This window comes from Scomber scombrus, chromosome 13, assembly GCF_963691925.1.
Source record: "Scomber scombrus chromosome 13, fScoSco1.1, whole genome shotgun sequence".
In the NCBI taxonomy this organism is placed as follows: Eukaryota; Metazoa; Chordata; class Actinopteri; order Scombriformes; family Scombridae; genus Scomber; species Scomber scombrus.
In genome coordinates, this window is record NC_084982.1 from 5,451,889 (window position 1) to 5,466,584 (window position 14,696).

Here is a 14,696-nt window from a genome sequence, read left to right on the forward strand (position 1 = left end):
AGGAGCATGTTAAAGCAACAGCCAACAGACGCTGTGTGTGTGACAGCATGCTATAAAAGCATTACAGTGGTAGCACACTTCAGGATATAACTCTAAACATCTCAGCTGATTATTGTTATGGTGCCAGCAAGCTGCAATTCCACCAAAGCTTATGACTGAATGACCTGTTTACACCACTGTGGCTGCAACTGATGATAATTGATAATTCTGTCAATTATTTAGTGGTATTAGTCCGTTAGATCAGCATCTAGTGGACATTTAGCAGCCTAACACACCTTAAGCAGTATTAAAAGCCAATACAGGCACTGTGGTTTGAGATATCAACATTTTACAGTGTCAGTGCTGACTAGTCCACAAACTGTGTAGTAGAGATATAGTTCCCAAATTATCGCATATGTAATATTACTAGAACGCTGCTCTGCAGTTTCTTGATACTTATCAGCCAACATATACAGATATACCATCATGCCAACTTCAGCCTGACAATGGCACTCAGCTAAAGTGGACAGTGGCTGGCAGGAAAGTGAAATTTGGATATTGTAGCAAAATCTGGGATTTTCTGAGCCATTACAGGACTCATGTAAAAAGAAACTCCACATTAACAACACTGCTTGGGGGGCAGTAAGTTCTCACCTGGTTCTTCTGAGGGTCTCTGAGTGTTCCCTTCAGAGTCCATCTGGCTTTGTTGGGGCTCCTGAGGGCCACAGTGCTCTGGTTCTGTTTCTTGCCAGTCTTTGCTCTGGGCCCAGGCCCGACGCCGTAGACAGGCTATGCTGCAGTTTGACTGCGCTCTGGGATCTAAGGGTCAATCAAGCAAATAATCTATCAACCTGACTGCAATAAGTCATCGATCAGGTTTGGCAGGTATTCAACCGGACAAACAGAAACTACTACCGATTCACTACAAACACACACAGCAGGTGAATCAAGCTGAGTAATCACATGCAACACTCCTCGCTTTACATATCCACACCACCTAACGGCTTTACAATTTTTAAAAAGTGTGTCTTAAAACAACAGTCAGGAGCCCAAATTAACATTAAAACCTGTTTATCTTGCTGTAATCAATCCTCCTGTTCATACTGACCATTAGAAGATCTCTTCACAATGCACTTACAATGTAAGTGATGAAGGACAAAATCCACAGTCCTTCTGTGCAAAAATCTAAAAGTTGATCTGAAGCTAATATGAAGCTTCAGCCGTCCAAGTGAGTCAAATCAAGTCTTCTATGTTTCAACGTTACAGTCTTTTTAGTGCCAAAGTCCCTCTTTTTGCTACTATATGTTGCAGCCATAATATCATTTTTTGTTTCTTTGTTATACTGATGACCATATCTGTGTATATGCCATTTTTGTGTTTGAACAGTGGGTGGTGCATAGCACCAGAAGTGCATTCAGGTAAGTCCCAGGTGATGAGCACGGGATGTGTGAAGGAGAGGGCAAACAGTTTTTGACTGTGTCAGTGTGGCACTGTGACGTCTCTTTTCTTTGTGATGAATGAAAAACTTACCTGTGATGACATATGGACTCAAAGTTCTACCTGTGCTATAGTGAGCAAATAATTGAATGTAAATAAATGGGTCAACGCACTCAAACATACACAGGGTATTGGACATTGGTATATGGTTGCCCAGAACATGTGTCCAAACAAGTTCTCCCCGTTTGCCCCTCAGAGGCCAAATGTATTAGTCTTGATTGAAAGACTCTACACTAAACTTCCACATAGCTCAACAGGGAAACACTGTCCGAGGAAACACCAACAGGGAATTTGATGCTAAAAACACTGTAAATGTGACATATGTGACATGAGATATCCACTTGATATGACTAACTCAAGACTGCTGAAGCCTCATACATTTTTAATAGTCAGTATAAACAGGGGAAATGACTGTTTATATGGGCAGCTGAAACCTCATATAAGCTTTACATCAACTTCTGCACAAAATGGCTTTTAGGGGGATTTTGTCCTAAATCATTTGCATTAGAAGCACATTTGAAGGGGATCTTTAAATAGGAATGATTACAGCAAGGAAAACCTATTTCACTGTTCATATAGACACCAGACTGTTGTTTTAAGAAACACATGAAAATGGTGAACCTATCCTTTAAGGCTGCCTTTAGAGGAAAGGCCATGGGGTCATTAAACAGAGCTTGAAATTGTCCATTTTAAAGTTTTTCTTTCCTTTCAGCAGTTTTGTTTATAATTTACTAAATCATTTCTTTAAAACTCAAATAGCCTACATATATATGCATCTTAAGTAGATTATTTTATGCTCTTTTGTGTCATATATGACACAATATATATGCTTGTTATGTATTCCTTGTGGAATAGGCCTCTTTTGAAATTTCTTTTTTAAATGTCAACAACATTGTTGAATAAAGGAAACTCATTCTTTGTTCAGCCTGCAGTTGATCTACAATGTCGTCTGTTCTGAGCTGACTAACGTCATCATTTACCAGCAAACAAGATATAACCCTTCCCAGTACAATGTGTCATGTGTGGATAAAGTCGTGCCATGAAACATGAAAGAATCACAACTTTCAATTTATTTGTTTCCATTTAAAACAAACCACTTCCTGCATTTGCTTCACAGTAACAGCTAAGAGCATCAATTTTAGTTCATCCCATATTGAATTACAGTAACTCGGGTAGTTTAGCATTGATTACTTGTAGGTTGTTTGCACTGCAATTTCCAGGGGATCAACAACTTTTAGAGGAACTCAGAGACTTAACCTTTGTTTCAGTTGGAGGAACAAGGGACTAAAGTTAGAGAGTAACGATCACATGATGAGACACGCTGGCCATTGGCTACGAGGTTTATCCTTTGGTTGAGTGGTTGGCGCAGCAGTCCATTGTTTGTTTTCCACAGTACATCCCATCAAACCAACCTTGTGATGCGTACTATATCATAGATACAAAATACCGCATGTCAACACTGTTTCTTCATTTGTGAAAATAGCTGATGTTGTTTTGTTATTGCGTTGCCACCCTAATTTGCCTAATCTACACGGTTGTTCTGATGCAGTGGAAATATAAGATGCACAATGATTTAGTTCCTCTGGTTTCACAGTTCCTAGAAATGTTTGTTCTAAAATGGCTATTAGTTACATTTTAACCAAGATAAGAAGTTAGTTATTTTTGAGGCAACTTTGTTCTGTGAAAAAAACACCAAATGCTGCTAGACTGCCATCAAATGCATTGGGCAGATTCATACTTCCTTGTACTGTTATTATTAACTGATACAGGAAACCACTCACACTGTCAGAGTTTCATCAGGTAGGTGTGTGTGTGTGTGTGTGTGTGTGTGTGTGTGTGTGTGTGTGTGTGTGTGTGTGTGTGTATGTGTGTGTGTGTGTGTGTGTGTGTGTGTGTGTGTGTGTGTGTGCTAGTAAGAAGACCCACCTGTAGCAGTGCTTGTGTCCATTCCCAGAGCTCCACTCTCCATATCTGCCTGCTGTGTGTGTGGTTTGGGTCAGTCAGAGACTGACAACTCTACTGCAACATCAGCAACAGGTAGGAGAGAGAGAAAGAGAGATGGGCCTTTATTATTGATGACCAAATTACCCACACTGAGAGTAGCTGAGATTACACACACACACACACACACACACACACACACACACACACACACACACACACACACACACACACACACACACACACACACACACACACACACACACACACACACACACACACACACACACACACACACACACACACACACACACACACACACACGAATAGCTGTCAAAAAGAACTGCCATGAAATTTACAGTACATACAGACATTCATGGTTCCCAGAGGATGAACCTACTGAATATAGTGACCCCCTGACATATCCTCTAGTGCGGTGTTACTCATTGCTCAAGCGATTATGAAGCCAATGACCATAATTCACAAGGATTCCAACAACAAACTATAAACAAATATAACACGAAGAAAGTAAATGCATGCCTGCTTCCAGTCATCCAAGTATTAAGGCCGTTTTGAATTCAGATTGTATCGGCTGCATTAGATATTACACGTCGTGGGGTGACAAATGAGTAGGTGGCTTTACTCATTGGTTAAAGTGAATTTTGATGTTTTTGCGATAGAAGTGGCTCTCCTGTTGACTGTGTCCTGCCAGTGTGGCTCCCATGAAAATAATCGTGAAGACCACTGCTCTAGCGCATACATACCCAACAGGCAAACTCCAGTGCAGCATACGGACAAATTAACAATTTCATCTGGAATCGGGAACAAAATTGAACCACAACTTAACATGTCTGTGAATGTTCTCATTCGTCCAGGTCATAGTTATCTCTGGGAAATTGAATCAACTGGACTAGTAGTATAACTTGAAGACACTTTTTAATGGTAGATCATTATCACATACCGTCACCTGTCATTATTCAGCCACCCGCTAGGTGCCGCAGTTGTCAAGGTGGTTGTCAGATATAGGAACTCTAGTTGATTGTTCATAACTATCTGATTTTTAAAAAGACAGGTTGCTAGTGAGTTTAAGGATGAGTGGACTGAGAAATACACCAAAGGGAAGGTCAAGACCTTTGTGATTGGTTTGTAATGAAACAGTGGCAGTTATTTAGGGCGGTAATGAAAAATGCCACTATTATGCCAAACAGATCTGTTTTAAATACAACTATTTCGAAAACAGGACAGTCAGAACAACATAACTGAATCAGTTGAAGTCATTGTCAAGCACAATAACTGTAAAATCAAACCTTTTCAACAATGAATACAGTGAAGAACTCACTAATGAACACTTGACCAGTGTCTCTGCCTGGTCATCACACCTTTGCTGCCCAAGTTTAAGGACTTTGTTACACAATAAAGGTGTCACATCTCCCATTAACACAGAAATGCTGTTCATGTACAGAGTTTTTGTCCTAACATTTAATGCATCCTTACTTGACCTTTGATGGGGCAGAAACTTGGTAAGTGGATGTCTAAGACTTGTATTTGAGTATCATTCTCATTTATGGTTATGAGTGAAATCTACATAAAATCTAGTTCAAACATGTATGGTTCCATCAGGATGAATTGTAAGAAGATGAATTGTCCACTAGTTTGGTATATAATTAACTACTGCATAAATTAATGCAATTCCATCAACCTCAGCTGTACTTTGACTTAGACACAATTAGCAAATGTAGCATCCAAAAACTTCATAATCAAAGAAACTCTTACCCAGTAGTCTTATCTGAGTAATGAGTTAGTCGATCAAAAGACAATGAGAATTGTCTGTAAGCAATTTTTTCAGTGGGTCATTTAAGTGATCTATCAAGCAGAAAGAACTTAAAAAAGAAAAAAGACAAAGAGACTAAACAACTGAACAATATCAACACATTCATTGTTAATAATAATCTATGTTGGTAGCATCCTTTGGGTCCAAGTTGTTTATTTCAGTTTGAGTAAAACTCTCATGCTTCCTGTTGTCACACACAGACGCACGCACACACACTGGTCACTCACTCTCTTAGTCACAGGCAAAATGCTGGTTGAGCCCTAGCAGCCAATCGTTCATACCAAGAGGAACGAGATCACAGTTTATGTATGCTAATGTAAAAATACTTTGCGTCATTTGGTTACACAGTGGCTAATAATAGCCAACAAGTAGATAGAGTCACAGAGCAATTGACTGAAATAAAACTTTGTAAGAACACAGGAACAATAAAGAGATCAACAAAGCAACAAGACTAGGTCAAAGTCTAATCTATGGCTGGACCGAGTATGAAACATTAGAAGGTTTTTCATTTAAAATGACGAATAGGAGAAGTGGTGACACTTTGTTGAGGAAACTGATGAAGTTACATCATTGGTCAGCCTTCAAACACTCACACTGATAATGTAACTACATCACTCACTCAGTCAGTAAGGGACAGACATCTGCGTCTATAGGACCCCACTTTTGCAGTCCAGCCAAAATGATAATGAGGTGATGAGAAAACCTAAAACACGGTGGTAAACATAGTGTTTATGTCCCAGACTGACTGAGTGATGAAGTTACATTATCAGTTGACTGAGTCTTTGAAGACCGATGCATGTACTGCATATTATAATACATATGGAGGAAGAATGATGGAGAGGAGGAGGGAGAAAAGAAGAGGGGCATACAGCCAAATCTAAATGAGAACGTGCGAAACAGGAAACGAGTGTTTAGAGTGAAGAACAGAACGACTTCCTGTCCGAGAGATAGAGAGAGGGAAAGACAGGGGGTGAGGGAGGGATACATTTATTTTTAGATCTATTTTCCAAATGCAAAACAAATTGGAATGCCGGAAAAACAACAACACCACACAGTACAGCAAGAGTCCTTAACACATTTAAGTGAACACATCAGTACTAGTGACTAGTTTCTTCACGCTAATCACATCCTTGAAATCTGTCCAAGTGTCAAACACTGTGCTATTATAGGCTTAAAGGAGGCATTACCAAATATGTATTTTCATCCTGTACAGAGAACAGGAGCTCTGTCTGTTTGGATTGAGTCGGTTTTTAAAGGATTCAATGTTGACAAGCACTCATAGCGGAGAAAAAGCATCCAAACATCCACAAAAAAAGTTCTGGGTATCAGAACTTAGTACAGACCAGAATGTGTGAAGTATGGAAAGCTGTCAGATACAAAAAGTTGTCATCAAATAATTGCTGCTGGATATATTTATAATCTTGATTTGATATTTCTTGTTTTAAAGCTGCAAAAATCTGTATATTTCAATATTAAAAGGTGCACTACAGAGTTCTTTTTTAAACAACCAAATTAATGTTTGTACTGTATGATTATTACGGAAACACATATGTGAGTATCTGAGGTCAAATGTGTTTAAAGACTGTTGCGATATCTTGCGTGAGACCATATTATTGGGCAAACTGAATGACTGCATCACCATCATTAGGCTCAATCTCCAGAAAACAGTCAAGTAAACCAATCCATGATGAGCCAACATCCATAAACAGTTTGGAATGTCAACAACCTGCAGCAGTCCACGAGTGGAAAGGGGCTTTAATGTTAGATACTGTACCTCATAAACAGTACAAACATGTGTCCATCTGTGTAAGATTTGTCCTCACACATATCTGAATAGATGTCCAATAGCCTTAACACAAGGAACTACATATCTGACCATGGATCCATCTGGAGCGTAACTATTTTGTTTAAACTGTCTGTATTTGTCTAGATAGTATTAAACAAGACATTTTACCCTGTATAATCACACATTTTTATTATTTCTACATTAATAGAATCAGATTAAATATTGCAGATGCTTGTTTTATTTTTTTAAACCAGTCAGTCAGAGAAAAGTCAATGTCAACATAAACTTGTCTGCTTTTCTAAAGAAAAACAAACCAATTTATCTCACATTTATTACATCAGTGCTATTCCTGACATTACTAACTGTAAAATATAATTATGACATGTGAATGGGTTAGGGTTTGGGTAAAAGTCGGCCAGTTTTATTTTACAAAAATTTAAAAAAGCATTATTGAAGGGGGAAAAAACATGATACAAGTCGTGCACAATTGTTTTAATGTACTCACTAATTATTATTATTATCATTATCATTATTAGTATTAGTGTTATTGTTATTTTTATGACGAATGATAAACTGTTGTCTGACAACGTTTTGATTGACAATGGATATTGTTGACTGTTGCATTGTAAGTGCTTTAGCTAACAGAAAACGCTAGCTTTACAGAATTACATAACAGATGGCTTTACAACCCTGAAACCCAGAGGGATTTTATGGATACTGTTAATAGATATTCCTTATCAGTCCATTTCTTTATCAATACTCTCATGGGGCTTTTCTACTATACAGTTCTAGCACTACTCGACTCGACACAGGTTTTTTTGCGTTTCCACTAGAGATAGTACCTGGTACCTGCTACTTTTTTAGTACCTGCTCTGGTGAGGTTCCAAGCGAACCGAGCCGATACTGAATGTGACGTCAACAGACTGCCGGCCACTGATTGGTCAGAAGAGTCACTGGAAGAGTCATGAGCCGTCCCACACAAGAATCAAACCCGGCATTTTTAAATACCGGCAGCAGCGTTACAGCCATGCGGCTCAATTTTCTTGCTTTGTGTGTGACAGAAAGCCACATACAACAGCAAGTACACCACTGCCTCCATGCCCTCCATTGTTTATGTCGCGTATAAAACGTCACGGCAGTTTCGCGCAACCGTGCTATGATGACCCCGCCCACGTTGAGTAGGTACTATAGTAATGGAAAAGGTCGTTCCTGGTACCAAACCGAGTTGAGTCGAGCCGAGTAGTGCTAGAACTGTTTAGTGGAAAAGCACCATTATTGGTCTTTTTTTTTCTTCTTAATATCAATTTAAAGGAACAGTATGTAAGATATAAGAGGATCTATTGGTAGAAATGCAATATAATTTTCATAAGTATGTTTTCATTAGTGTATAATAACCTGAAAATAAGAATTTTTGTGCTTTCGTTAGCTTAGAATGATCCTTTAGAGGTCCTCTTCCACACCATTTTGCACCGCCATGTTTCTACAGTAGCCCAGAACAGACAAAACAGCTGGTCGCTAAGTTGACAAGAATTTGCCACATTTTCATACATGTTACAAAGACAGTTAAACAGTTTGGCGACATACAAGCAGCTTTCATTTTAGCTTGTTTCATAACAATATAATTCACATGCTGCAGTTGTGTAAAACACAAACCTGCCACCACAATGGGTGTATTACAGTATCTCAGTTGTATTTTTTGCCCTCTCTGTTTAAGCTTTATGTATCCATAGACTAAGATACATCTGACCATCACTTAGCTGTTGTTTCAAAACCATGGACAACAGTGTTTGTTGTGAGCAAGGATTGCGTGTTCCAAAAAAGGCCAGACAGTTCATAAATTCAAAAAATATTTAGCACTGTGCTAGCGCCACGTTCATGTGAGTGCTCTGATAAATGTACTCTTTGATTTTGAAACAGTAGCCTTATGTTATTGTTATTTAGTTTCTGAGGCTGTAACATGAGTCACTTCATGCTGGTAAAACATACCAGCGGTGAATGAGAGACTGTAAAGCTGCTGAGAATATTGCTTTTCTGCATGTTCATGCATGTTGAACAGGTATTAGTGAAGGTTTCATTGACTTTACGGTAACAAACATAGTTGTCGTTAACTCCATTAAAATCTTATCATCACTTCATCTGGTTTACTGTAGTGATGGGGGAAACAACGCTCTCTAAAGCAGTGAATCAATATGCAACAACTGCATCAAAAATGGTTTACTGTTTTAAAACATTTGATACAGTCAAAATTGCGACATCTATTACGCAACTATTGGTATTACATTTAAATGGAGACCATGATGAAACAGTTATGAAAGATATGAAACAGTTAGCATTCACATGGAAGAGCCTAAAATCTGATTATAGTTCAATGTGCAGCTATGACAAGCCTTCCACCAATTAAGTATTATGACCAATATGAATGAGCAGCACAGGAATTATCATTAGCCAAGGTTAGCAGCTAGCATTTATGAACCTCCATCCAGGATTTTGTCAGAGACAGCAGGTGGATAGTGCAATTTGATACTGAAACAATAAATCAGCACAGTGAAAAGTTCTGTTTAATTACTGGTAGAAAACAGCAGATCAGTATGTACAGGTGTACCAATTTTCCAATGTTCTTATTAGTGAGAATACTGGTAAACTGCCACTGATTCACAGTATGGAAAGAGTTAGTGATTTTCAATTTAAACTGAGCTACATTTGGTTAGCAGGTTAGAAGGTTTTTACACTTAAAGCTCAATGACCACATTTAACAGCACTTCAATAAAGCCTACATGTTTATTTGATTGACAATAGAATAAGATCAACAGAAATTCAGTTGACAGGTATTCTGATAATTGATTAGCCTGCTCACTTTGAGTTACTTCTCAACCAAAAATACCAAAGGTTTGCTGTTACCAGCTCCTTAAATGTGAGTATTTCTGCTTTTTCTATTTAACAGCTATTGAAATATGTCACTATGTCAAATTGTTATAGGTTGTTTATCAAGCAGAAGCACTAATTCCAGTTTCCAGATGTGAGGATTTTCTACTTGTCTCTCTGTTTTATATCATTGTAAATGTAATGTCTTTGAGAGGAGCTGACCCACTGACTGTATGAATATCCAGTCTGTATCTAACCACCCAGCAGAAGTTAACCTGTTCACTCTGACAGAAACCAGACTCGGGGGTCATGACTGTATGAATGAAATCAGACTGTTACAGTCTATTTCCTGCAGTCTGAACACAGCAAACACTCCAGCTGAGCACACACTCGAGCCTCCATCTCACAGACAATCAGCAGCGCTTGCACAGAACCTGTTTACATCATAGCCCTGACATTGTTACAGCACACCAAGCAAAGGCTCCAGTCCACGTACTCCTTTTTATTACTTCTTTGGATTTATGACCACTGGTGATACATAGCCACTACAAATAGAGTCTAATGATGCCATAAAGCATCAGAGAGGTGCTTTCCTTTGGCACAGTCTTTCACTCTTTATTTCACTGCACTGACACAAATATGAACTAACTAAGTAGGTTTACACACAATTGAATTGCTACTTTATATGTCTGCTCCAGCACATTTCAGAAGGAAAGATCGTGCCTTTTACTCCACTCAAGATATTTGAATATTCTAATTTGACCTAAAACAAATGAACATATGACTCATTAAAGTCAAAAGCAGTGGTTTAGCAGTGTATGCATTGTTAATAAGAAAATAATATAATATGTAATAATAAACATTTAAAGAAGCAATTTGTTGCATTAAGACAACTTTTACTTTTGATACTTTAAGTAGAATATGCTGACAATACTTTTACTAGCAATGGTAAAGAATAGTAGCTATAAAACTGAACTGCATCATTAAGATTAGGAAAAGACAACTGTTAACTTTATCATCGTGTTACAATATTTTTTTTTTTTTTTTAAACAAGTTCCCAGGAAGTCACAGGACATGTCAGCTGACACTCACAAAACAGCTCCATAACTGGGCAGCCTCAGATACACTGATAACACACACACGACTATCATATCATCACTGTCACCATCATCATCTAGTGTCATCTAGTGTTATTCTAGTGTCCTTTTTTGGTGATCCTGACACAACCTTCTTCTTTTTTTTGTCGGTTTAAAAGGAACATTCTAAATTGGTGGAAAATGTGTTTACTCTCTTTATTGTCATGCATAACCTACAATGACTGCAAACATCTAGCCTGCAGTTAACACTATTTGCATGTCACCTCACTTTTTGTACAAACTAAACAAACCAGACATCATATGTGAATTAGTCAGTGAGTCACCTTCAGACAGAGCCCGGCTGTTGACTCTTGTTTGCGGTCTTTGTGCTAAGCTAAGCTAACCCGGCTCCTGGTTGTAGCTTCATATTTTAAAAGACAGATATGACAGTGGTATCAATCTTATCTAACTCTGACCAGGAAACCAAATACAGAAAAATGCTGAACTATTCCCTCGAGGGCTAGGCTCACATATTTCCATGTCTTAGAACAATAGTTATGTGCCCATGTAAGCTGTTGTAAATGTCCCTCTTGTCCATACTAGTCGCAAAGAGACCCAAAAAAGATACCAGTGTAATGGTGCTTTTCCACCATACAGTTCTAGCACTACTCGGCCCGACTCGGTTTGGTACCAGGAACGACATGTTCCATTACTATAGTACCTACTCAACGTGGGCGGGGTCGTCATAGCACGGCTGCGTGAAACTGCCGTGACTTTGTTTAATACGCAACACAAACACACAAACAATGGAGGACATGGAGGCAGTGGTGTACTTGCTGCTGTATGTGGCTTTTTGTCTCACGCAAAGCAAGAAAATTGAGCCGTATGGCTGTAACGCTGTTGCCGGTATTTTAAAATGCCGGTTTGATTCTTGTGTGGGACGGCTCATGACTCTTCCAGCGACAAGTTTTCTGACCAATCAGTGGCCGGCAGTCTGTTGAGTCTGTTAGTATCGGCTCGGCTCGCTTGGAACCTCACCAGAGCAGGTACTAAAAAAGTACCAGGTACCAGGTACTATCCCTAGTGGAAACGCAAAAAAAACAGAGTAGAGCTAGAACTGTATAATGGAAAAGCTCCATAAGTGATGGGGGACAAACTCTACAGTCCTCACTCAAAAACACCTCCTAAGGACTATCTGAAGGGGACAAATTCTGAATGTTTCCAGGTCTATACTTTTAATCTGTGGCTCAAGTGGAATATCTTTTCATAATTGACAGTTCTAAAAAACATTTTTATCTTATATCTGCCCTTTACGAAGACCCTCAGTTCAGCCTCTGTCTGAAACAAGCTGTTTTAACTCCCGTCTCCTTAATTGGAAGCTCTTGGAAGACTATCAGAGGGTACGTCAACAAACTATGAAGAAAACTAAAGTAGATTTTACTACTTTTTCCTCCTCCTTTATTCGCAAGGTCAACTTCTCAAATACATCTGTACGCTTTCGAGCTGAAATCCAATCCGAAATCTGAAAGTGGCCAATGCAAACAACACGTGAAAACACCTCAGGGACCAAGGGTAGAGAACGGGCAGCCATTTATGGGCATGCCACCATAAAAACAGTTGAAAAATAAAGTGTTCAGAGCAAGTTGAGGCCCTGGCTTTAGACTTGTAGGCAGCATTTCTACATATGTTAATGTTTTGGGACTTCAACCATGTTTAAGATCGATATCCGACATCGTAACAGAAAACAAATAATAACAACAAAAAAACCCACAAAAAACATGATATGTCCCCTTTAATATGAGTCTTCGGCTGTATGAAGTAGGTATGTCAAGTAGGCATCTTCAGTCTTTTTTGGTAAAATTCTCTCTTTGTGCTTCAGTAGCATTTTCTGAATTTTCCACAGCAGAGCAATGGTAACACAAACAGAGAATTTCACACTACAAGGAATGTAACTTATGGAAATAACCACTTGTCTAACTAAGCTTTGGAAAAACATTGGAATGCACACAATGCAGACTGTAGATTTAGTTTTCCATCACTCCTATTGGAATTACAGTGATCAGCAATTCTTTTAATATACATATGAGCCTGTGTGGTTTTTTTCACCTCATCACAACAATGTTAAAACAATGTGTTCTGTTCGAGTCAGGATTGACACAAGGGCAGTGAATTGATTTGCATCACTAGTCATCACACTGGAGACTGACAGATACATACTGAGAGGCAGCAGGAGCACAGATGCAACTAATTCTCATTATGGATGAATCTCGCTGTTGTTTTTTTTTTCTCCATTAATCGCTTGAATGTTAGGTCATAAAAAACAGAGGAAAGAAGCAAATCCTCACATTACAGAAGCTGGAGTCAGAGAATATTTGGCTTTTTGCTTGATAAATGACTCAAACACTTAATGAATGACCAAAATGTGTGTCAGTTAATTTTCTGCCAATTGACTAATCGGTTTAATGATTAATCATTTCAGCGGCAAACATGCAAACAAAACCTGAAGGGTGGTAAGATGACTCATGAGATAAGACAGACCTAGATCATTTTTACTGACTTTTCTTCAATATTTAAGCATCTTACCTCGTCAGGTCGAACTTGTGTTAACCTGCTCACAGACACATGTACGCAGTCACAATGAGGCGGTCTTAATGACTTTCTGTTTGACTACACAGCTTTTTAGTTCATTGAAATGTTATGGGCAACTTTTTTGACAATTGATTCATCATTTAAAGTCATTTTTAAAGCAGAAATGGAGAACAAAATCACTGGCTCACACTACTCGGACATGACTATTTTTTGGTTTCTCAGTATTTCAAGATAGAGGACTGTACATCTTTGGGTTTGGGACTTTGAATCAGACTGAACAGAAGATGTTTAACATCCAGCATCACTGTTTCTGCTGCAGACACTCAACGTTTCCAAAGAAAATTTACCAAAGCGCCCCAGAACTTGTTTGTCAATACACAAACACGCACACACGTACACACAAACGCGCACGCTAACACACACACACACACACACACACACACACACACACACACACACACACACACACATAGTAAAGCAGCCAGATATGAGTGAAAATAATACAGCTGTGAGTTATCTCTTCTATACTTGTCTGAATATGTCAAATAAACGTTAAACATCAGCTGTTTAAAACTCTAAAACGCTGACAATAAAAACGAGCCCTGTTAACAAACCATCATGTGTCACTAAAGCTTTCTTACGTTTACAATCGGACTAACTTGTTTATCCTGTTCAGCTGTTCCTGCTGTGCAGCACAGCAGCCTAAGTTACGTGTCCGCAGTGTTATCGTCACCTTCAGCGGTGTAAGAAGCAGCGTTCTGATCAGCGGCACTGTGAGCCGTCCTGTCACTCACCGTCATGTTTCTCCTCGGTCCGTGTCTCTGCTCCCAAACTGTCAAACTTGTCTAAACTTTTCTGAAAACACTCCAACATTCCTGCTTCCGCTTCCTGAAAGCCGCAGCAGCAGCAGCGTGGAGGGAAAGGAGGAGGAGGGGGCGTGTCCTCAGCAGGCTGGAGCAGAGCAGCAGCTCCCCCTGCTGGACTGCATCTTAATAAACCCTGACGTCCTAGTTAATCCTGTAATGTGAATCATATTTGATACATTTTAGAGACCTTTAAATCATCAGTGTGATCTTTATTTTCCCTGAAAAACCTGATGTATACAATCAGATACATGTTGTACACAAATAAACCA

The 14,696-nt window shown here is 38.9% G+C and overlaps 1 protein-coding gene across 2 annotated transcripts in view; it reads right to left on the reverse strand.

Moving 5' to 3' along the window:
• Positions 1 to 14,424, reverse strand: part of itprid2 (ITPR interacting domain containing 2) — a 56,685-nt gene extending 42,261 nt beyond the window's left edge. For both annotated transcript variants that reach the window (XM_062431403.1, XM_062431402.1), the window contains exons 1-3: positions 14,356 to 14,424; positions 3,403 to 3,495; positions 634 to 798 (exon numbers count right to left, since the gene is read on the reverse strand). In XM_062431403.1, the coding sequence (XP_062287387.1) occupies positions 634 to 798; positions 3,403 to 3,445 (208 nt within the window). In that variant the 5' untranslated portion in view covers positions 3,446 to 3,495; positions 14,356 to 14,424. The remainder of the gene's footprint in view (positions 1 to 633; positions 799 to 3,402; positions 3,496 to 14,355) is intronic.
• Between the last annotated feature and the right edge of the window lie 272 nt (positions 14,425 to 14,696).